This window comes from Lithobates pipiens, unplaced genomic scaffold (genome assembly GCF_037356315.1).
Source record: "Lithobates pipiens isolate NorthernLeopardFrog02 unplaced genomic scaffold, aLitPip1_a1.2 Scaffold_19, whole genome shotgun sequence".
Lineage (NCBI taxonomy): Eukaryota > Metazoa > Chordata > Amphibia > Anura > Ranidae > Lithobates > Lithobates pipiens.
The window spans coordinates 415,233,278-415,258,416 of NW_027507764.1; the positions used below are offsets into that span (position 1 = coordinate 415,233,278).

Consider the following 25,139-nt stretch of genomic DNA (forward strand, 5'->3'; position numbering starts at 1 on the left):
TCATGCAGCCTGTCCGTCATGCAGCCTGTCCGTCAGTCATTGCAGCCTTGTGCATCTTTGTCCCCTCAGTGATGTCAGCTTTTCTTTTTAAAAATGGCGCCGCCAAGATGTCCTGTGTATCTCGGCCGCCTTCGGCCGTACTCGTCGGCTTTTGCCCGCCTTCGGCCGAACTCGGCGGGTTTCGGCTGCTCTCAGCCCTTCTCGGCGGTTTTCGGCCGAGCGAGAAGGGCTGCAAGCCGCGAGAAGGGCCGAAGGCGGCTGAAAGCCGCCCAGAGCTCAGAAATCGCGGAGGATCGGCGTATAACACGCACCCGCGATTTCCCCCTGATTTTAAGGGGAAAAAAGTGAGTGTTATACGCTGATAAATACGGTACTTTCCTATCTATTTGCTAATGCTAGCAGCATAAGAATTAAACATAGTCAATGTTGATTGAGAGAGGGAAGTTCCACTTTAATGTTCTATAATTTTAGCAATGGTTCCCTGAGATCTAAAAAAAATATTTTAAAGGTTCCTCTATTGTTGAGTTGAAAGAGGCTGATCTTGTTTCTGATAAAATAAAACGTCCATGCTTCCAAATTTTAGCTATAAAATGACTCATCGGCTATCATAATATTCAATAAATGAATGTCACTCTACACTGCTACAGTTGTGTTCACTGTAAGGCCTTAAGCATGGACGTTTTATTTTATCAGAAACTTGTGCCAATATCTGGGCACAATTGAAGATTCTAATAAAATAAACTACACTTGGTGATGGCTTGGAGATGATATGTTATTCTTAAAACTAATAAAAAAATGGAATGGTACTTTTGCAATAATTTTACACAATGAAAAAGCAGTGTTCTTGGGGAAAAAAGGGTAAAGTAATCTCTCATTCTTCAGCATCCCAGGTGGACTGTAATATCTGTCAATATTACTGTTGCATGCTTGATCTCACTGGTCCTGCTGTGAGCGTGTCTGCCGAATGCCAGACCACACTATTAATATTTTTATATTGTTGGCAAAAACATTATCTTGAGTGTACAAAATCATTGTGTTCCACCAAAGTTGTTCTGGCTCAGCCTGTAAATTGGGTTTCTGTACAAATGATTTTTGATCCTGAAAGAAACTGGAGGTACAACACAAATTTGGCAGATTATTATTGTTTAATCAAGGGTGCAATTAACAGCCACCAATAAATGCTCTGTTTTGTGAAAGATAACTTTTTTTTTTTTGCTTAATATGACAAGCTTATATTTCTGTGGAAGAAAAAATGTAGTTATGGTTTGCCACATTGTTATTTTACCTTTTGAGATGCAAATAAACAAGGTTGCTGTATCTTTTTTTCCACATATCACAGTAGTTTCCATATGCAGTCTGCCCCCTTTTGCTCTATTCTCCTTGAAGCAGATCTATCAGGAATGTGACAGGAGCATTGAGTTGCAGGGGGTAGGAGAACATCAATCACTGCTACACAGGTTCTTATATTGGATGCAGATGAAAAGTAGAAACAGGGAACGTTTTTTTTTTTCACAGTTTTTTTGTTAGATCCCAAGATACATTGTAGGTTTACTTTGTTTTACTTGGCAATGATGTGCATTGTTCTTTAGTTTCCCAGCTTCTATAAATTAAAGTACAAGGGTTCTGCAATCTCTCTTTTTTTTTTTTTTTTGTGTCTAAGCTTTTCTCAAAAACACCCACTGTATTGGATTCTGAGGTGTTACTTATAGTAGCAAGCCAAATTGTCATTTTTTCCCCCCACAAAGGTTGGACTTTTAGGCTAGGTTTCCACCATTGCGACCCCCAAAGTCACATAATTTACAGTGCAACTTTGCAATGCAATTTTTTTTTTCCAATAAAAATTTTTGAGCTATCACAAGGTTATAACAAAGCATACAGAAACAGTTTTACTGTATCACATACAATATGCCAAACGTGTCATGTTATAGATTGTTCCTAGACAGAAGAATACGATCTGTTTGCATGTCCATCCACACATCCATACATCTGTAGCAACAGAAACCAAAAAAAAACTGTTGTATGTTATGAACAGAGATAATTATCAGCTCAAAATTATTATTTTGAGAGCATTATCGAGAATAATAGTATATAAAGGAGACAGAAAAAGAAAACAAGGACAAAATAAGAAAAAATAAAAATGAGGGGGAGGCGAAGAGAGGGCGTGGTAGGTTTTAAATCTTGAACAGAAATTATTTCTTATAATTATGCAAGTAATTTTTAAATAGGTTAAGGGAGGACCGTTATACAGGAATCACATGTATACCTATCTATAAATATCAGAAACCAGCATTTTCGTGGGAGAAAGAACAACCAAATGAAACCCCTACTGTTAGAGATCTAAAATCATAAATCAGTCAGTCAGCTATTTTGCATCTTAGCAAAAGAATCAGAGTACTTAAAAAGAAACCATCATCTCCATAGTTTGTGGAATATTTTGGTGTATGGAATCCACAGCAAGTAGCCATTCTGCCACCGTGGGTACATAAGTCGTTTTCCAGTGTTTGGGGATAATTGCTTTTGACACATTTATTAGCATATGTCACACCAGACTTTTTGTAATTGCTTAATGAGTAGTTGGAGTATTGCAATAGGCAGCATTCTGGTGTATGTTTCAGTTTAGTCTCGTTATGGAATAGATCTGTGTACAGATATCATCCCAAAAATTGAGCAGAAGTAGGCAATGCCAGCAGATATGCAGCATGGTACCCTTGACGTTATCACAACGCCAACAAGCATCTGTCTTTTCTGGGTACATTGCATGCAATCTGGCCGGGGTGAAATACCAGTTTGTCAAAATTTTATATGTTTTTTGGGTGCTCGAGTTGAGGCGTCCCGCGATTTGCCGCTACTTCAAACCACGATTCAGAACGCCAAGATGTGAACGGAGCCTTAAAGTAGTACAAAATATAAACATACAGTGTTCTCATTTTATGGCCTGATTTGCTAATTTTTTATAAAAAACTAAATATGTATCAGACATGCACATATTGTTTGCAAAAAAAGAAAAAGTGCATTTATAATTTTTTGCAAAAGAACCTGTGTTACAACAATAGTAAGTTGATCAGGAATGCAATGCCGGGTTCCTGCAGACTCTTCAGGAAGTACCCGTGGACTACAATGCAGTGATCACTACCTTTGTGTTCCATTGAGAACTACAAGTCTGTCTTCCATGGTGGCAGACTGTACAGATTTCTATGGGTAAATGATGCTGAGTGGGCAGAGCCCATGGTTTGGGGGCGATTTGAGAGTGAGGTCTGATTTGCACCATGTTACACCCCTAACAAGAGTGCAACAGGGACCAAAAGATGGAGCTAGCCTTTAGGCTGGGTTCACACTGCTGCAGGGGGAGATCCGGATGTGATTCGCACCGCAAATCACATCCGATCTCCGTAGCGATGCGAGTTCAGCCATACAGATAGTATGGCTGAATTCGCATCGGTCCCGCAGCAAACTCGCACGGGACCCTTTTTTTGGTCCGCAACAGAATCGGATCGCATGGGGGTTCACACCATGCGATCCGATTCCTGTGCGAGTCAGCAGATCGCACTGCGATATGCGGACGGATCTGGGGGTGTCATTAACATATCATTGACACTCCCAGCCGTCCGCATAGGGCAGTGTGAACTGCCGGCGGTAGTAATGCGATGCGGGAAAACGCTGCGGATTCGCGGCGTTCCCGCATCGCAGCGGTGTGAACCCGGCCTTAAGGGGGGCACAATGTGAAAACTGCAGCAAGACTTTGTAGTGGATTTATGTGTGAGCATCACATTACAGGATGCTAGTTCTCAAGCATTCAACTTGGTTTCCTATGCCTGACTGCGCTCAACATGCAGAACCCTATTTTTCTCTTATATTCACCGACTGACACAGCTCCTCTCTTAGCAATTGGGTTGTAACGCCACCTTTAGGAGAGGACTAGGCATAACATGTTATGAAAAACACAGAACTTTTAGTTCCGCCCAAGGGGCGGTCCCTTAGGTAACAACCCCCCAGCCTGCCATACAGCCTCAGTTTTATTTTGCCTAGTGAAGGAGAAGGACCCAAGAACCCTGCGGGTCCATGTTTTTCTGCAGAAGCTTTGCTTTTTGCGCAATATTAAAGATCCTGTGATCTGCTATCAACAGCTGGCTGGGTGACAGGCTGGATACCCTTATCCTTGTAGTCTCCCCAGCCTGGCCAGTGAGCGTATGCAGACCAGAGCTACACGCTGGGTCGGCCACAACGTACCTCAGCTCCAGAGGTGGTCGGTGAGTCTTAATGCTCCGGGGCACACACATGACCGGGCTACTGATGTCTGCATCACAGTGTGCCTGGCCAACAGCCACCCCATACTGATCGGAGAGTGGGTCTGTGATGGAATGTCTCCCAGCTCTGCAGGTCTGGTAAGTACAGCTCTCCCTGCCTCGTGGGCCTGTGCAGCTGGGCATTCCCTGGGAGGTTGATTTGGGGGTCCCTCACCTCACTCTGTTCTCTCCCTGTCCCTATCTTCCCTTCCCCCTCCCTGTGGGGGATGCTGCCTGTGGCTGCTGAGTGGTGTGTGTGTCATGTGCTGGGGCTCTCACCTGGGGGGGACTGTGCTGGCTGGCTGTGCCCTGATGTGTGTTTTTCTCTCCCTGGGGGGTGCCTGGTGGCTGTGTCTGTCGATCGCTGCAGTGCTGTTTACCGCCATTTCTCTATCACTGTCCCTCATGGTATTCCGTGTTCGGTGGCCATCTTAGGTGAGGGCAGGGAGCAGCATGCTCTCCTGTAGCTTGGCGGCCATTTTACCTTTATACTGGACGCTCGGTGGCCATTTTCTTGGAGCCTGAACACATTGTTGATCGGTTTCAGCGCCATAAGCAGCAGCTCTGGATGACACTGTGTGATCTCCTATGCACCTGGGAGCTGACAAGGGACACAGGCACTACTAGCTGGACAGCGCAGAACCAGTCAGGGTGGTGAGTCCTGTGGGAAAGAGCCCCTCAGCCAGCAGTAGTTAGGAGGGTGGGACCATCACTGTCTTAAGTCCCCATCAGGTGGCAGACAGGGTAGGGTCAGCATGGCTTCAGAAACTGGTGTTTCTTCCCTGGAAATCCAGGCAATTGCAACCGGTTCGCCTGCAGATTGTGCAGTGCCTCTGGACGCTTTGTCGGCGGTCCTCAATTCGTTCGTTGCCAAGATGGAGGTGGGGCGTGGGCGCAAAGGTGCTAAAAAGTGGCCCCTGTCCTCTGGGGAGAGCTCTGACGCAGACTCGGGCCCTGCTGAGGCTGGTGACCCCCTGTTCTGTCGTTTCAGATGATGCTGACGAGGACCGTTCAGAAAGTGAGGATGAGTCCCCGTCCGGGTCCATGTGTGACAAAGCGCTTGTTGGAGCACTCATGACAGCTGTTTGTGATTCCTGTCTCCTGGCTCCTGTCCCGAAGATTCAGGAGCCAGCGGATCCTTCTGCTGATGTAGCGGTCCCTTTTGGGTCCCGTAAGCCAGCCCGTTTACCTAAGGTGTTCTCGTCTCTGACTTATTTTGACAAGTTCATTTACAAGGAATGGGTTCGACCGCAACGGACCTTTTCGATTCCCAAATATATGGCAGAGCTCTACCCCTTTGAGGAGAGCCTTCTCAAAAAATGGTCGGCTCTTCCGGTCGTGGACCCCCCAGTATCCAGGTTAAACAAAGTAACCACGATCCCGGTAGAGGGGCCTCCTGCATTTAAGGACCCCACGGACAGGAAGGCCGAGGCAGTGGCTCGTTCCTTGTTTATGGTTGTGGGGTCAACCATGTGACCAGTACTGGCATCCTGTCAGGAACCATGAAAGACAGAAGTACAATCAAATCACACTTGTTTATTAATAAAAATAAAAAGATAAATAGGAAAAAGCGTAGTCAAGCAAGCCAGAGTCCAGTAGCCAGATCGGGTAGTCAGCCAGTTCAAAGTTCATAAACCAGATCGGGTAATCAGCCAGTCCAGACGTCAGGGATCCACGGAGAGCAACTGCAAGCAGGATGGAAGCCACGAGTGATGTTAGCAAGCCAGTCTTGAAACAACAACAGGAGATGGTTCCTAGTGATGTGACCAGACGTGAAGGCAAAGCAGAAATGAGCTGGAAGACTTCATATAGGCAGGCCAGATGAGCATCATCGGGAACAACTGGTAACTGAAGATAGAGAAGAGAGCTGGCAATTAGCCGGCATCTGAGCGGCCAGCCCAGAGGAGGAAGGGCTAAGCCAGCCCTGACACATCCGCACTTGTGTCGCAGACACTAACTGAGTGGGCAAAACTGTTGCACCACAAATTGGGAGAACAGGCTTCTCCTGTCTACGTGGAACTAGCAGACCAACTAGTGCAAGGCCTGAAGAACGTTTGTAAAGCAGCCCTGGATACTCTCCCTCTGTTATCCAGGGCTTCAGTGTCAGCAGTGGTGCTGAGGCACCTGATTTGGTTAAAATGCTGGTCTGCTGACCAGGCATCCAAAAAAGCCCTGACGGATCTTCCCTTGGCGACCGGCTCTATGGAGCCTCTTTGGATGACATTATTAAAAATGCTACAGGTGGTAAGAGTACTCTACTCCCACAGGCCAGGAAGGCTAAGGAGCCACGCCATAGGCAAGGGCCCTCATTTTCCGCTCACAAGTGGCTTTTTCGTTCACCCGGAGCTTCGACCAAGCGTTCCCAGCACGACAGGACGAACGCTGAAAGACCAAAGCTTCCCCGGAACTACAAGCCTAACAAGCCTGCGAGAAAAAGTGCTACCACATGAAGGTTTGCTTCCACCCGCAACCCGGGCGGGGGGTCTCCTTCGAAATTTTGCAGCCCGGTGGACCTCTCAGCTGTCCGACCAATGAGTCTGCGATCTGATTTCCTCTGGCTACAAGATAGAGTTCCTCTTGGCCGAAAAACAGATTCTTCCCCTCCAGCATACCTGTACTCCCGGCTCGCTTAGAGGCCCTTTTTGGGGGGCGGTAAGGGACCTGCTGAGTGGTGGGGTGATAGTATCTGTTCCGGAATCTGAACATTTTCAGGGGTTCTACTTAAACCTGTTTGTAGTCCCCAAGAGGGAAGGGGTACGTCCAATCTTGGATCTAAAAGCCCTCAATTGGTGAAAGTACAGAGGTTCAGAATGGAATCAGTTTGCTCAGTAGTCACTGCACTCCATCAAGGGGACTCCCTGGTGTCCTTAGACATCCAGGATGCGTACCTGCACATACCCATATGCCTCCGGCATCAGAAGTTTCTGCGATTCGCAGTCAGGGAAGCCCACTACCAGTTTGTGGCTCTCCCTTGGCCCCCTGAGTCCTTACCAAGGTATTGGCTCCTGTTTTGGCGTTGCTACCGTAACGCGTGATCGCGATCTTGGGATACCTAGTTGATCTCCTCCTGAGAGCATCTTCCGCCTCAGAATTAAGGAGGATGTGGCAATCACCATGTAGACCCTGCAGGAATTTGCATAGCTATTGAACCTAAAGAAGTCGGTGATTGTGTTTGGAGTACCTAGGCTTATTGCTCGATTTCATGGAAGCGAGAGTGTTTCTCCCTTCAGACAAACTGTAGACCCTCAGAGCCACAGTGAAACTGCTGATGAACCACAAGTGGTCGTTGCTACGCTTCTGCATGCAAGTTCTGGGACTCATGGTGGCCTCCTTCGAGGCAGTACCGTATACCCAGTTTCACACCAGAGTCCTGTATAATGAGATTTTGACAAAATGGGACAAATCTCCGTTGTCCCTGGATCGGCAGATTCAGGTGAGCCAGTTAGTCAGGGATTCCCTGCTCTGGTGGCTGAGGTCCCTGTCACTTCAGTCTGGGAAGTTCCTACCTCTGAAATGGACAGTGATCACAACGGACGCCAGCCTATCAGCCTGGGGTGGAGTAATGGGAGTTTAGTCGACCCAGGGCCTCTGGTTGGAGGAGGAATCCAAGCTGCCGATCAATCTGCTCGAACTGAGAGCAATCAGGCCATGCCTCTCCACATGGTCGATAAGACTGCGATCAGGATCCAGCCAGACAACGCCACAGCTGTGGCATATGTCAATCACCAAGGAGGAACAATAAGCTCGGCCGCCACATGGGAGGTCGCTCACAAACTTCTGTGGGCAGAGCGACAGCTACCAGCCCTGCCGACCATTTACATCCCGGGAGTGGAGAACTGGCAGGCGGACTACTTAAGACGCCAGATGCTGGACCCAGGAGAATGGGCATTGCATCCGGAGGTGTTCAGACTACTGTCCCTGCGGTGCGGCACACCAGACGTGGATCTTCTGGCCTCTCGTCTCAATGGGAAGGTGCCGAAATTCGTGTCCAGGACAGGAGATCCGTGGGCAGATGCGTCAGACGCACTGGTGGCTCCGTGGGATCAGTACCAGCTGATCTATGCCTTTCCTCCACTGAAACTGTTACCACGTCTGCTTCGCAGAGTGGAGGGTGAGGGGATCCCAGTAATACTGATTGCCCAGATTGGTACGCAGACCTAGTGCGCCTGGTGGCAGATGCTCCTTGGCGACTGCCGTTACGAGAAGACTTTCTGTCTCAAGTTCCGATTCTCCATCCTGCTTTACCATTGCTGGTTTTAACGGCATGGCTATTGAGAGCCAGGTGTTGAGGAACCCGGGTCTTTCGGACTCTGTGATCCCAACTATGCTGAGGGCACGGAAATCTTCTTTTTGGAAGATATATCATCATACCTGGAAGGCCTACATCTTCATGTGTGAGGAGAAAGGATGGCATCCGCGCTCCTTTTCTATATCCAGGGTCCTGCTGTTTCTTCGGCAAGGAGTAGACCAGAATTTGGCTTTGAGCACCATCAAAGGACAAATATCAGCTGTGGCTGTCTTTTTTTTTAGTGACCCCTTGCATCTCACTCTCTAATGAGCACTTTTGTTCAGGGGTGTGGCATGTAGTTCCTCCGGTGCGTCTGCCGTTACCCTAATGGGAGCTGAATCTGGTGTTATCAGCACTGCAAAAACCAACATTTTAAAATATCAGAGCGATCCCTCTGTTGACTCTTTCCCAGAAAGTGGTCTTTCTAGTGGCCATTACATCGGCCAGGAGGGTTTCGGAACTGGCTGCCTTGTCCTGCAAGTTGCCCTACCTGGTTATCCACAAGGATAAGGCGGTGTTGCGTCCGCAACCTTCTTTTCTACCAATGGTCGTTTTGGCGTTTCACATCAATGAAGACATTGTGTTACCATCTTTGTGTCCTAAGCCGACACCTCCTAAGGAGGTGGCCCTCCATTCCCTGGATGTCGTTCAGGCTCTGAGGGTGTATTTTTCTGACACGGCTCCCTTCCGGAAGTCAGACTCCCTGTTAGTTTTGGTAGCTGGTCCGAAGAAAGGCATGGCGGTCTCATCGGCCACCATTTCCAGGTGGATCAGACAGATTGTAGTACAAGCCTACGCCTTGAAGGGGCAGATGCCCCCCTTTCTGGTCATGGCCCACTCCACAAGGGCAATCGGAATGTCTTGGGCCTTTCGACGTCAAGCGGCTGTCGCTCAAGTGTGTAAAGCGGCTACCTGGTCGTCTGTTCACACCTTTACAAAATTCTACAAGGTAGATGTCAGTGCATCGGCTGATGCCTGTTTTGGCCGAAAAGTTCTGCAGGCAGCTGTATAATTGCAATTATACATAAAAAATGTTCCTGTTTTTTTTTTTGGGGGTAAAAATACAGTACCTTTAAGTTAATGCATTGTTGTATTTGTTACAGCAGTTTTGGTGCGGTTTGAGGGTAGAGTCTCTCTGTTGAGGAGCACCCTGTTTTTTTGTGGTGGTTATTCCACACACTGACGTTTTTGTGGGTAAAGTTTATACTAGTTCCCACATGCCATGGTGGATGAATTTATAATGCTGTTTTCCCGCCCCTCGTTTTGGCACTGCTTGGGGACGTCCTAATGTCCAAGAGAGGAGCTGTGTCAGTCAGTGAATATAAGAGAAAATAGGATTTTTTGTACTCACCGTAAAATCCTTTTCTCTGTAATTCACCGACTGACACAGCACCCACCCCTCCTATTTTCCTTTACGTTATATTGCTTGTTGACGTACTGAGGCTGCATGGCAGGCTGGGGGATTGTTAACTAAGGGACTGCCCCTTGGGCGGAACTAAAAGTTCAGTGTTTTTCATAACATGTTATGCCTAGTCCTCTCTTAAAGGTGGCGTAACAACCCAATGGCTAAGAGAAGAGCTGTCAGTTGGTGAATTACAGAGAAAATGATTTCATGGTGAGTACCAAAAATCCTATTTTTCTAATTGTCCCTGTTCAAACTTGTTTGTTTAGTTGCTCTGCACCATGCTCAAAAATGTACATGACCCTATAGACTTCAATGGGAGCACCTGTAAATTCACAATTTGTCCTCTCTCCCTCTAGAACTGCTTTCTTTCCCTTGCCCATAAAACAAAAGCCTGAAGCTTGTTATGCATGCAATAATGCTTGCACAAAGCATCTTAAACTCCTTTAAAAAAGCACATAAATCACCATAAATATGCTTGGCTCAGGTGTGGATGCAGGCTTTATTCCTCCCATGCCATTATAATGGAGCTCATTGGTTAAAACTAAATATTAAAGTTCTGCTTTAAAATGTTGGCCTTGTTTCTCAGGATCCCCACCAAGAAGATATACAGTTTTGTGCTGTATTTCAGCTGCTAATATTTTTATTATTGTTACGTCAGAAAAGTCTGGTTCGCCGATTAGGATTTCATAGAACTGTTCAGTAAAAACATTTATTTGTAAAGTATGTTTGCTGTTTAATGGCAACATCACCAATAAATTTGTAGGTATCTCATTTATTTTGCGTTTTGCAGTTAAAGTGGTTGTAAACCTCAAACATGAAAAATGAACAAAACATATCCCTCTATAGTGTCTACTTGTCTCAATTAAACACACAAAGTGTCACTTCTGTCTGCTGCCTTGTACATCTACTATCAGCATGAGCGAGTTCTGACAAGTTTTCCTGACACCAAGAAAAAAAAAAGTGTCATGGGAGGGCCCTCCAGCCTCAGCTCTGTTTCTGTGTACTGCATGAAGGGTCGTGTGTCACTTCCCTCCAATCGGCTCTGAGCTCTCGTGACTGAGCTCTGCAGTGTGTGGTTTCAGCTCTCCGCCCCCCCCCCCCCTTTTTTTTTTTTTTTTTATAACAGCTCAGATACGCTTTACAATTCTGCACTTTGAACAGATGTAGTGAAGAAAAGACTGCAGAAAAACAGGCACATCTTTGTCTCACCTGAGACCAATCGCTTCACTGGGTATATAACTTTTAAGTTTGTCATTGAGCATATAGTGAGTGGGCTATCCCTATTTTTCTTTTTTTTTGTTTAAATTGGTTCTAGATTCTTGCATACCATTTTAGACATGGATTTTTATTTCATGATTAAATCACCTCTGTAACACTCTCACTAAATATCTTCAGGCAGCTTTTACAATTTAGTGATTTGTTTTAAATGTTAAGGAACAGCTAATAAATGTCTGCTATGTTGGATGGTTAGTTCCTGAGAGCTTTATAAAAAAAAAAAGAAAACTAAGTTGATATCTAAAAATACTCCATACACTCTATGGATTTCTTTAGGCTGAAAAATAAGTTAGAAAAAACTCAAGATACACTATTAATGGCCTCCCGTCTAGTATATCATCACAGCGCACAAACATCATGAAAACTGAAAAATAAGTTACATGGAGAAAACAATATTTTAAGATTACAGTATATCAGAACTGTTAAAACTACACTATGGTATTGATTTTACTAAAACTATAGAAATCTTCTGCAGCTCTGAAAAGAAACCAATCAGCTTCTAAGTTTTTTTTATGTCAAAGCTTAATTGAACAAGCTGGAGTCAGAAGCTAATTGGCTACCATGCACTACTGCACCAGATTTTGCACTCTCCAGTTTTAGTAAATCAACCTCTGTATGTTATCTGAATTTGTATGGGGCATTTACTGTAAGGAGCATTTTCAAACACAACTGAGGAGTGCATTGGATTTTCTGTGATCATCAGTTTGAAAAGCAGCTTCTAGGTTGTGTGTAGATTTGGAGCTACTCAAGCTTTTTTCCAATGATTCAAGTGGAATGACTTCCTTAAAGGGTAGCTACACTTTCTTGCTTGAAAAAATAGCAAATAAAGAAAAAATAATATAGAGTGTACAATTGCGATACAAGTCATATTGTAATTGATTGACTTTCCTTTTCAATCTGCAGCTCTGTAATTTTCTATAAACGCAAAGCAATATGGGAGTTGTTCTGTACACAGAAGGCGTACTGACCACTCCCCAGAAACATAATTTCCTGCTTGTGTGATTGGCTCACCAATTTTCCCCTAAGTCTGCCTAAGATACAAGTCAGATTTCAGGCATCCCCTGCAACAAAAATTAGATTTTTGGTCAGATATTTCCAGTAGCCCTGCAGCTGCCACAGCTGATTGATAATTATGAAACTGCTCCCATTAGACCCACTCTGCCCAGAAGCACAAACACACAGGGATTTCTTCAGAATAACAAAAGGTAGGAATCTGCAACAAAGGTTGTTATAATCCTTGCAATGTATGTACATAGATCACCCAGCGGGGAATGTTTTTTTATTCTCAACAAAAGTGGAGTTACGGTTTAAAGCAGTTCCCAAGCACATCTCAGTGTCCAAAGAGAGAGGAAGCCACCATCATCAATTGTAAATGCCCCTCTCAACCCTCCAGAAACCGTAACACTGTTACAACACACCTTTTGCATGTAAACAACCTTTTATTTTGGCTGTAGTCCTTAGAATTTGCTATAAGAGTTGAATCTTTGAAAAGTAATTTATCATGCATTTTTCTTCCAGATAAAAAGTACGGTATCATTGTTATTGATCCTCCGTGGGAGAATAAGTCTGTCAAGAGGAGTAAAAGGTAGTTGCTCTGAATATGTAAATGTATTTTTATGTTCATGACCCAACAGTTGACAATGTCCTTATATATGTTCCCTCCATCTAAGAAAAGTAAATCGGCTTAAAGTGGGGTGCCCCCTAAAAAATACAAATACTGCAGCTGCTGACTTTTAATAATCAGACACTTACCTGTCCCAGGGTCCAGCGATGCGGGGGAACAAAGCCCCCCTGGTTTCCCTCTCCGCTTGCGGCGCCGGCATTCTTACTGTGGGCACCGTGATATGCTGCACAGTCATCTGGGACACGTGACAGGTCCCAGATGACTGTAGGACACAGAGGGGAAGTGATGTCACCAGCCCGGGCAATGAAGGAGGCAGACTACGAGGGACCCCCTAGCAACAGGCCTTTAGAGGCGAGTAAAACATTTTTTTTTACAATTATTTATTTTTATTTTTTATTTTAAGCAATTTTTTTATTTTTTTTGGTGGCAACACCACTTTAACTATATTTCTACTTGGAAGTTCAGTTTGCTTCCATTATTTTTGTGACATAATACTGACTACTGTTATGCAAACTTCCTGGAACTAAATCTCTTTCAGTTCTCAAAGTTATTCACAGCATATGTTAACTTAATGGAGAGGTGAAGATTACAATACTGTATCCATCTACAAGTGTTTGATGTTGTCAGGCAGTACTCGGGTACTCTGATGGGTTGTGACAGGTACTCGGGTACTCTGATGGGCTGTGACAGGTACTCTGATGGACTGTGAGTGACAGGTACTATGAGGGGTGGTGACAGGTCCTCTTTATTTGAGGGGGCAATCAGTGTGCTTCATGTGTACTGTAAGCAGTAACTAGATTTTACCGCAATCTCCTCCTTACACACGATCGGTGTGTGAGGAGGAGAACCCGGTAACATCTCATTACCGCGGTTTGTTTACATTTAGTGATCGGCTGTGAAATCATCACAGCCGATCACGTGGGCAAAAAGCCGGCCAATGGCTGTTTATCAGCGTGGGTGACGAGCAGTGTTCCCGGGAACACCCTGCCACCGACGTGCACGCGCAGCGCGCTTGCAATCGCATGCATGCGTCCTGCAAAGTGGGGGTGGAACCATCTGTGATCGGTCGTGACTTCATCACGGCTGATCACATGGTAAACAGCTATGCTCAATGGCTATTCACCCCCCCTCGGTGGTGAGCAGTATCTCCGTGACACGCCGTCACCGAAGGAACAGGGATGCGCGCGCTCGATCACGCGCATTCCCTATTTAAACGGGAGGCTGTCATATGACAGCCTCCTGCCACAATAGGTGCGCCGACTGCCCGTCATTTGACGGCTGGCAGTCAGCTACTAGTTAAAGTGATTTGTAAAGTAAGTTTTTTTTTAATTAACATAATCAACAGGCTTATACTTACCTGCTCTGTGCAAAGGAATTACACAGAGAGGCCTTGAACCTCCTCTCCTGGGGTCTCCCCCCCCCCCCCCCGGCGCTCTGGGCTCCTCCACTTCTGTGTCTGCCCCATAGCAATTCACTGCTATGGGGGCAGACGTCTGGGCTCGCTCCCAACCCAGGCTGTGTATGTTCATAGACACACAGTGCAGCTCGGTAGACAAACCGATGATTCCTCTGTGGAGGAAACAACGGTAGGTGAACCTTTTTCAGTCTCGCAAGCTGATAAATTGCTGATACAATCTCTTACGGAGATGGTTTGTTCTAATTTCATGCTACCCCTAACGGAGTCTGCTGAAAGCTTGGTTTCTTCCTTGGGTTCCTAAAACCTTTCACAGCCTTTGCATGCGTTTCCTGTCCATGCATTACTAAAACCGCTTATTTATGCTGCATGGGATCACCCAGATAAGCATTTTCTTCCTCCAAAGAGACTTTCAGTTCTCTATCCCATGGAGGAGAAATTGACCAAAAAATGTAAGGTACCAGCAGTTGACACTGCGATTTCCAGTGTGAATAAAAGTTTAACTTGTCCAGGAGACAATGCACAAATGCTTAAGGACCCAACAGATAAAAGGATGAAATTCCTGTTAAAATCTGCGTTTTCCTTGGCAGGTGCCTTTACTCAGCCTGCAATTGCTGCAATAAGCGTCTGTCAATCCCTAAAGGACCAATTTAGAAAGGCCCTTAAAAAGGTTCCTGCACAGCAAGCCCGGGAATTTGCAGAACTACCAAAAGCATTATGCTTTGCCATAGATGCCATTAAAGATTCTATTCACCAGGTGGTCCCGCCTTACGCTTATGCTTGTATATATGCGTAGAATCCTGTGGTTAAAAAATTGGTCAGCCGAAGCTCCATGTAAAAATCTCCTGAATGGTTTCCCTTTTCATGGGGATCGGCTATTTGGGGATGATTTGTACAAATACATCCAAATGATTTTTAGTGGGAAAAGTACTCTTTTGCCAGTCAAAAGAAAGTATAAATGCCCTTAATTTAAATGGGCTCTTTCTCCTGCGCTAGGGGCTTCCGCCTCTAGGCAGTGGCAACAGCCTCCACCGTCAGACTCTAGAGGAAAACCTCAGGGTCAGCCCAGGCTCAAAAGAAGTCCTCATCATGAAGAGGCACCCCCCCTCCCCAGGGTGGGGGGAAGACTTCTGCCATTTTCGGAAGTCTGGCAGGAGGAAATTCAGGACAGGTAACTCTGGGGTACAAGCTGGAATTTCGGGACTTTCCACCGTCTCATTTCCTGAGGTCAAACGTCCCCAAAGATCCAGAGAAAAGGCATTCTCTGTTTCGGGCACTAGACTGATTAATGGCGCAGGGGGTGATCATGCAGATCCCCACAGAAGAGTAAGGTTTGGGGTTTTATTCAAACCTCTTCACAGTACCAAACCTGAATGGAGACGTCAGACCCATTCTAGATCTAAATCAGTTCCTGAAGAGCTGCTCCTTTCACATTGAGAACTTCTGGCATCTATCGACATTGGGGATGCATATCTGCATGTTCCTATATTTCCAGCTCGCCAAAGGTTTCTGTGGTTCGAGGTAGAACAGCAGCATTTTCAGTTTGTAGCCTTGCCCTTTGGGCTAGCTACAGCACCGCGGGTGTTTACAAAAATCCTGGCCCCACCTCTAGCCAGGTTAAGGGCACAGGTCATAACAGTCTTGGTGTACTTAGAAAATCTATTGCTAATAGACCAGTCGGCGGCTCGTTTGGAGAAAAGCGTGCGCATTACAACCAGTTACCTGGAAAGTCTTCGTCGGATTCTCAACCTAGAGAAATCTTCCCTAAAACTGATAATAAGGCTGAAATATTTGAGTCTGATCATAGACACAGCCCAGAAAGAGTGGTGTTGCCTCAGGGAAAGATCAACTCCATATGAGAACTGGTGCGTATGGTCAGGTCAAAAGGCGATACCTCCATTCGCCTTTGCATGAGGTTGCTAGGAAAGATGGTGGCTTCATTCAAAGCAGTTCCCAATACCCAGTTCCATTCTAAACTGTTGCAAAACGGTATCCTGTCTACTAACCCAGAATCTGCTGAAAATAAAATAGTAACGACAGACAGAAAAGTAGTAACGACAGATGCCAGCCTTTCAGGCTGGGGAGCAGTATTAGTGAAGACAACTGTCCAGGACAGTGCTCAAGAGCTGAAAGAACTTTTGGCCATCGATATCCTAGAGATTTGTGCAGTGCATCTGGCTCTGAAGGCCTGGTCTTCCAGTTTACAGGATTGTCCTTTCAGGATCCAATCCGGCAATGCCACAGCTGTGGCCTATATCAATCACCAAGGGGGCACCAAGAGTCTCTCGGCACAGAGAGAGGAGAACCATATTCTAACTTGGGCAGAAAGGAATGTTCCATGCCTATCGGCAGTCTTCATTCTGGGAGTAGAGAATTGTCAGGCGGACTACTTGAGTCTTGAGTCACCAGCAGTTATTCCCAAGTGGAATTGTCTCTTCACCCCGACATTTTTTGGGCCGTTCTGGATGTAGATCTTCTAGCGTCCAGATTCAACATGAAGTTAGTCAACTTTTTGTCCAGGACAAGGGATCCACAACAACCTGTGTGGGAGTGTTCAGAGGAGCGCGGCCTGTTCAGCACGGAATTAAGTGGATGCCACCGGAGAGGTGTCGGACACAGAGTGCTGGAACAGCGTGTGACCTGGTCGTGTTATTTATTATTGGCCTTGGAGTTATTGCTTTGACCCAAGTCCAGTCCAGGAACAGGAGGAGGAGGATTTCATGGACCAAAATTTGGTTGCTTTATTAATGTTGACCAATTATGTCATATGCCTTTGTTGCTGCAGGAGATCCAGGAAAATAATCCGGATGATTTTCAGAATCGTCTCCGGATGACGGACCCCTGCTTTCACCAACTCTTGCCATTTTTGACCCCCTATATTAAGAAGCAGGACACATGCCATGAGGCTTTTATTTCATTTTTTTGGTTGAATAATGATTTGATTTGGTATATTTTCTATATTTATGGATGCATAGAATGCACTTTTTGGTTAAGTTCTATTGGCAGATAGCATGTTTAATTTTATGTTTTCTTTGTTTAATGCACAATAAAAAAATTGTGGCGAATAATACGTGTGTGTTACTTCAAATGAGTTTGGGAGTAGGCAGTTACATTTAAGAAAATACAATGTAAAATTGACAAGGAACACCAACATAGTTGTATCTTTGAAAATACAATGTAAAATTGACAAGGAACACCAACATAGTTGTATCTTTGATCTTATAAACTACAGGATAATGGGGCTGTGGTAACTTGCCCAGAATAATAAAAAAAAGCATAATAATATTATTATTGATATCACTAGAAAATAAAAAGTCTTTTAAAATATGTTTGGCAGAACTCCATCAGTAAGCATCACCAGCAAAGCAGCTTCATTAATATCCTGTTAAAGAAGAAGAGAATGTGTGCTGCATTTCGAGATTTCATTATTTGCTGCGTCACCAATGTCAATTCTCCATTATGAGGCATTTTTGCAATGAGGCATTTTTACAATGACATAAATGAAATGAAAAGTACACCACGTTTTCGTTAACAAATGAAAATGTGAGGCAGCGACATTTAGCCATGTGAACTAACTTTCAGTTTCCACTGGCTCCACCTGCTTCAGCTCACAGCAAGCAAGCGACTGTTCAGCCAGCATTACTGGCTTCCTCTTCAGACTGTACATGTCCAGAGCACTATGTGCATTACCGGCCTCCTCAGACCACAGTCCAGAACACTGTTCAGCATTACAGGCCTCCTTAGACCATCCCGACTGGCTATATCTGTTTCTTAGCACTTGTTCAAACCTTAATACCATAAATAATAATGAGTATATAATGAGTTTGTTAATTCTTTAGAAATGCATTACATTTTAACTAAACACATAGTTTAGTTGACTAAAATTATTTTTTTTCAACTAAAATGTACTTGAGATTTTAGTTGACTAAAATATGACTAAAACAATTGCAGATGACTAAAAATGGGACTAAGACTAAAATGCCATTTTAGTCAAAAGACTAAAACGAAATCTAAATCAAAATTTGATGCCAAAATTAACAATGGTGGGAACTACTAAAAGGTGTAGTTTGAACTGTTAGAGATGTTACTGCTTACATTTTGAGGACAGCTAAGTCAGGAAATAGTGCAGATATTGGGTAAAGAAGTGCAATACAGCAGTGGCAGATGTTTATTTTTGCAGTTTCTACTAAATAAATCTTGTGCTAGCAACCTACCAGAGTTGCAATTAAAACCTCTGAAGGGATTGCATCTATTTGCTTCCTAAGTACTGTATGTTCTGTCTAAAGTTTGATTGTGTGTCCATGTACATAGGTGGGGCTGGTGTATTGGAGGTCAGATTCTGTATGTTAGCCTTATGCTCAAAGTACAGGAGGGGAGCTGAAGTCTAACAGTTTTTAGTATCAATTTTATAGCTACATAAACAAATGCTTTTGACCTACTGCCTATCTACTTACTTGCCTGACATTACAGAGTACCATACTTTCTTGTTGCCTTTAAGCAACACGGGGGGTGAGATTTTAAACTTTTGAGCTGGGGAACTCGGCAAAGAATTTTTTGTAGCTTTGAAAGTTACTGTTGCTTTATGTGAAATCCTTTCATCGCATATCGCCAGCAGAATTCTGTGGGGCTCTGCCTTTTGCATTGCTTGTATTTCAAGTGTTTTCCTTTTTTCTTTTTGTATGAATAAATCCTGTAGTTGGATACAGACACCGAAGGCATAGAGTATGAGTAACGCTCTTAATAATAAATTGTCTCTGGCTAAATCCCTCGATCAGGCTGCATTACTTTGAGCCAGTCTTTGAAAACTCATCTTAAAGAATGTTTTGTTGTTGAATTACGTATGATAAATTGCACATAATAGAACAAATGATGCCAAAGTGGTTATTTTGGAGATGTGCGTTAAAAACTTCAGGAGATAAAAAAAAATAACAAGTCATAAATAAAAGGGCAATTCACACAGACAAAGATTGTATTCTTTGTCTGTGGCTTTGTTTAGTTGGTCACCAGGACAGCCATTGTCAAGCTCCAACAACTGCCAGGGCATATACAGTATATACATTTACGTTTATAGATTCTGAGGTTGAGTAAGGTTGATTGTAGTGTCAGCCAAGCAGACCTAATGGCTTCTCCCTTCAATATCCTCTGCAGTTGTCCAAATGTATTCAATTCGCTCTTGAACTTCTTAATAAGTTAATGATAAATTAGCTAGCTCCTACATATTTTGTAAACACTTATGGAGGGAGCAAGGGGAATAGTAGTGATCAAGTTAATACAATTCAAAATGTCCATCTAGTATTGTGTAATAAAGGAAATTAGCACTGACGCATGGACAATGCCAACATGAAAAGGATTGATCCTTATAAAGCCTTGCAAGTTTACAGTAGCTGGGGTCAAATCGATTATATGCAACAAGTTGTAGTGAAATAATGGATCCCTGGCAGATACTTGTCTGGTAAAGCGGGCCTCCCACATGTTGTCCCAATAGTCATTATGCAGCTCTGGGATATCATTGACCCATGTCATTCGGTATACATGTAGGAGTCTACTCTTCTCTCTCTCTGTATATGGTATAGCTCCTATATATATATATATTTTGGATTGTGTTCTCTCTTACTCCAAATGAGCACCCCTGTTCAAACTGTATCTTAAAGTGTCATGAATGTACAGACCTTCTCTTGGAAGCAAGTCCAGTTATACATTTACTTAAAGTGACAAGTCACTAGGGGAGTGCTAAAGACAAATGTCAGCATTTATTTTCAGTTTAAAAAATCAAAGATTCAGTAATTTAGGATTGCTCAAATATTTGCATTCAGATCTGTCTAATCAATACATTTAAGAATACAGATAATTGGAATTTATTTGCAGTTCTCAGTTTTGATGGGTTAGCTTAACGTTAACGTCCATGGGATAGGTGGGTTCTGGAGCAGCAGCACATCTTTCTGTTGCTTAATCAGCCTTCCCATCTTGTATGCAATGACCAGGTTAGGGTCAGATATTCCCTGTGCAAAACCAGGGCAATGCAGCCCATAACAGCTGGAGACATCGAATAGTCAGCATAGCATTTCATCTTGTTATTATTGCTGCCTAGAAAGGCCATGAGTGGACACTGTTGATCAATTTTTTGTATTTTTCACTTGAGTGTAGGCACAAAAAGAAGATAATAAAAAAGCACATTTAAGTACATTTATGAACACCATTACCAGAACACCTTTGGGCCCGTCGAACAGAAATAAGATTCCTACAGCTGTAGAGCCATCTGTTTCTCAGGCAGAAGTACTATGCATGTGTAACTCCTTTTATATGTGGTCACATGACCAGGTAAATTGAATACATCCAGATCTCAAAATAAAAGAGCAATAATATGTCAATTGCACTCTCAATCAAAATGGGCAAACGCATAACTGAATTTGGCAAACACAACTATCTGAAACAAATCTTCCACAAATGTTCATTGGTTCTGCAGCAATGATTAGAGAGATCAATTGGTATCAATTGCCACATTTTCTGTGATATTATTGGTTCAATATTTGATCTGTAGCATATGCATCTATAACCCCATACACACTTCAGATTTTCTGCTGATTTTTGTCTTCAAATTTACCAAAACCATATAATATGAGGCCAAACCTTAGGAGTTTCAATTTGTATGCAATCAGACAGGCCCTTACACTACATGGCTTTGGTAAATCTGACAAAAATCTGCAGAAAATCTGATGGTGTGTATGGGGCTTTAGTATAGTCAAGACTTGGACTAGGAGGGTACACAAGAATCCATGCCAGAATACCTAATAAAAGTCCCTGTTACTATAGCTAACAGTATTATATTAACACCTGTATTTATGGTTACTATTGCCTTCTCTGAGCAATGATTTTATTTAAAGCATCCCTGTTGCAAAACCTAAAATAGAAATGAAGGTTTCTCTGTAAAGAAGCATAATATTATATTTACATGTCCTGCTGTCTACATCCCTGATCGTCACTCTCTTCGAAAGTTAATGTTGGGAAAATCCTTTTCATCTGACACACTTCTGAAAATATAAAAAGGTGCATACAAAAATAGTAGTAAACTTCCAAAAAACTAATTAGTTGCACGTGGCGCTATAACCTGTGTACCTTTCAGTGCACAAATCCTCACCTCCTCAGTGATCCTATCTCAAATCATAAATTGTCTAATCAATAACAAAATATATAAATATTAATCACTCAGTGAATACCCAAATTTACATTTAAATTACACATATAGTGAAAAATATATAATCAAATGTGAATATAGTCCATCCACCACACAATATTCAAAAAAGCATCCAGATTACAGAAAGTCTTTCTATAAATGCATAAGAAGAATATCCAGTGCTCAGATTCCTTTCTACAAGTGACTCCTTCACCACACCATCCGTGATTTATGCTCCCCCCTTCGTGAAAACACTCACCGACTGCTAAGCCTTACACTCTCGTGTGAGGCTCAAGGGCTTTCAAATGATCTCTCAAGATGAAATTCAGACCCCAGCACATCCGATTGGAACTTCTCCACTTACGCACTTCATTGTATAAATATATACCTCAAAGAGAAATCACAGAGGGAGACCCCAATAGTGTAATACTGCAAACACTCTTTAATGTATAAAAAATCTCACTCCTTATGCACTCACATGAACTTAAAAACGCAAAATCACTTCAAGAGAGTAAAAAGACTCGCTTCACAACTTCACTCCACAATATTATTCTGAATACGTCGGGGCATTGGTGGTCACGGCGGACTCATAAGATACGGTACTGTATCGCTTGATCTCACCCCTCCTCGTGCGTCCCGCCTGGTCCCACACAGCAGGTCTATTCGAAAAAGGGCGCCTTCAAGTCAGATGGAACAGTCCTCTTAGTCCTGTGCCTCCTTCCCAGCTCCGTGTATGTCAGCTCAATAGTCACCAGATAGCCACGCCCCCGACATGTTTCGTCACATCAGACTTAATCATGGGATCCCATGATTAAGTCTGATGTGACGAAACATGTCGGGGGCGTGGCTATCTGGTGACTATTGAGCTGACATACACGGAGCTGGGAAGGAGGCACAGGACTAAGAGGACTGTTCCATCTGACTTGAAGGCGCCCTTTTTCGAATAGACCTGCTGTGTGGGACCAGGCGGGACGCACGAGGAGGGGTGAGATCAAGCGATACAGTACCGTATCTTATGAGTCCGCCGTGACCACCAATGCCCCGACGTATTCAGAATAATATTGTGGAGTGAAGTTGTGAAGCGAGTCTTTTTACCCTCTTGAAGTGATTTTGCGTTTTTAAGTTCATGTGAGTGCATAAGGAGTGAGATTTTTTATACATTAAAGAGTGTTTGCAGTATTACACTATTGGGGTCTCCCTCTGTGATTTCTCTTTGAGGTATATATTTATACAATGAAGTGCGTAAGTGGAGAAGTTCCAATCGGATGTGCTGGGGTCTGAATTTCATCTTGAGAGATCATTTGAAAGCCCTTGAGCCTCACACGAGAGTGTAAGGCTTAGCAGTCGGTGAGTGTTTTCACGAAGGGGGGAGCATAAATCACGGATGGTGTGGTGAAGGAGTCACTTGTAGAAAGGAATCTGAGCACTGGATATTCTTCTTATGCATTTATAGAAAGACTTTCTGTAATCTGGATGCTTTTTTGAATATTGTGTGGTGGATGGACTATATTCACATTTGATTATATATTTTTCACTATATGTGTAATTTAAATGTAAATTTGGGTATTCACTGAGTGATTAATATTTATATATTTTGTTATTGATTAGACAATTTATGATTTGAGATAGGATCACTGAGGAGGTGAGGATTTGTGCACTGAAAGGTACACAGGTTATAGCGCCACGTGCAACTAATTAGTTTTTTGGAAGTTTACTACTATTTTTGTATGCACCTTTTTATATGTGACATTTTATGGTAAGTGGCAGCTAAGATATAAAATATTGAGTTATCCACAGCGCTGTGATGATACACTAGGTAAAGGGTTTGTGGAGTGTGTATCTTTAAATTAACACTTCTGAAAATGTTGGGTTCCTGGTTCCTGATTAGCGCTGCCAGCCTTTACTTTGTTGCTGTGTCCTGCAGTGATGTAGAGGCTGGCAGAAGGAACGCATCTCTAGGCAGTGGACCAGGAATCCAACAATCTCTTAACTGTGTTATATGAAGAAGTTTATCCAGGCAGCATAACTCTTGAGTGAAGTGGAAAAGGGAGGTATAAAATCCTTTCTTTATGAGGAAATCATCTTCTTTTCCTTATAGTGTGACAGGGTCACAGAAACCTAATGAGTTAAAGGCAGAAAAAAAAGAGAGAAAAGAAATTGACAATTTTTGGGTGTTAGATTCTTCCCTTGCCGCTGCTGCCCCCTCCCACCACTGTTTAAAAAGTTTACTAAATTTTGCCCCTGAACGCAGCCTTGCAATATCACATCTGACAGTGCTAAGGGTTCCTGCTGAGTGCTGCCAGCCTCTACTTTGCTACTGTGTCCTTCAATGACATAGAGACTGGCAGGAGACCAGGAATCCAACAGTTTCAGAAGTGTGATGGATGAAGATTATCCAGGCACCATAGTTCTTGAAATGAGTGAAGATGGGCAGCAGAACAGGTAGGTATAAAATATTTTCTTTATGAAGAAACCTTTTTACTTATTGTATGACAGGGTCACTAAAATGAGAAATTAGTTAAGGGCATCAACAAAATAAAAGCGAAGAGAATCCAACAGTTTTACAGTTTTTGGGGTGTTCGATTATTCTCTTTTCCCAGCTGCTGCTCCCTCCCACCTCTTCTGTTGCCCCTTGAACAAAGCCTTGCAATATCACATCTGACAGTGCTAAGGGTTCAGTGTCCCTGCTGCCAGCCTCTTCTTTTCTACTGTGTGCTCCAGTGACATAGAGGCTAGCAGAACGAACCCAGCCCTAGGCAGGAGACCAGGAATACAACACTTTCAGAAGTGTGGTGGATGAAGAAGATTATCCAGGCATCATAGCTTGAAATTAGTGTAGGTGGGAAGTGAAACAGGTAGGTATAAAAACATTTTTCTTTATGAAGAAAGCTTTTACTAATTGTGTGATGGGGTCACTGAAACCTGATGAGTTAAAGAGTTTAACACAAAAAAACACACAGATTCTGTTCCATTAAAGCATGTTATACAGCACTGATCCAACCAGCTTCTACCCTCCCCTTTCTGCACTGACTGCGATCTATCAGGGCTGCAGAGCTCTGACATGAGTCAGTACATGCCTTCGTCATACGCAGCCCTGCTCTGTTTCCTGTGTCCTCACCCTCCCTCCTCCCCTCTGAGTGTTTCTGCTCATAAAGCACCCAACCTCATACCCCCCACTCCTGCTGCTCTCATTAACAATAAAAGCCCCCATCCCTTCTGTATTAGAACAAGAATTTCACCTCTGTCTGTGTTATATCATAACTATGTTTGTCTGTACTGATAACACAGCGTCTTCTTGCAATCATGTGACGACTCGGCTCTCTGTCTCTGTCTCTCCATTCCAGCTGACGTCAGCTTTAGTGCACGGCCCCACCAACTTGAACTGTCAACTAGGCAGAGGACAGGAGAGAGAAAGCAACTGATTGCAGGAAGACGGTGTGTTATCAGTACAGATAAGCATATTTATGATATAATACAGATACCGGGGAACTTATTTTTTATAATACAGAGGGGATAGGAGCTTTTTTTTATAGAAGTGGCTTAACAACCATTTTAATGACCGCTGCAAAAAAAAAAAGAGAGAAGAGAATCTGACAGACTTGGAGTGTTACATAGGTTGAAAAGGACACAAGTCCATCTACCCTGTTTCCCCTAAAATAACCTAGTGTGATTGTCGATG

General features: G+C 43.5%; 1 protein-coding gene across 4 annotated transcripts in view; it reads left to right on the forward strand.

The window, feature by feature from the left end:
- METTL4 (methyltransferase 4, N6-adenosine) overlaps positions 1 to 25,139 on the forward strand; it is a 403,943-nt gene that overhangs the window by 104,370 nt on the left and 274,434 nt on the right. For all 4 annotated transcript variants that reach the window (XM_077492532.1, XM_077492533.1, XM_077492531.1 and 1 more), the window contains exon 4: positions 12,770 to 12,836. In XM_077492532.1, the coding sequence (XP_077348658.1) occupies positions 12,770 to 12,836 (67 nt within the window). The remainder of the gene's footprint in view (positions 1 to 12,769; positions 12,837 to 25,139) is intronic.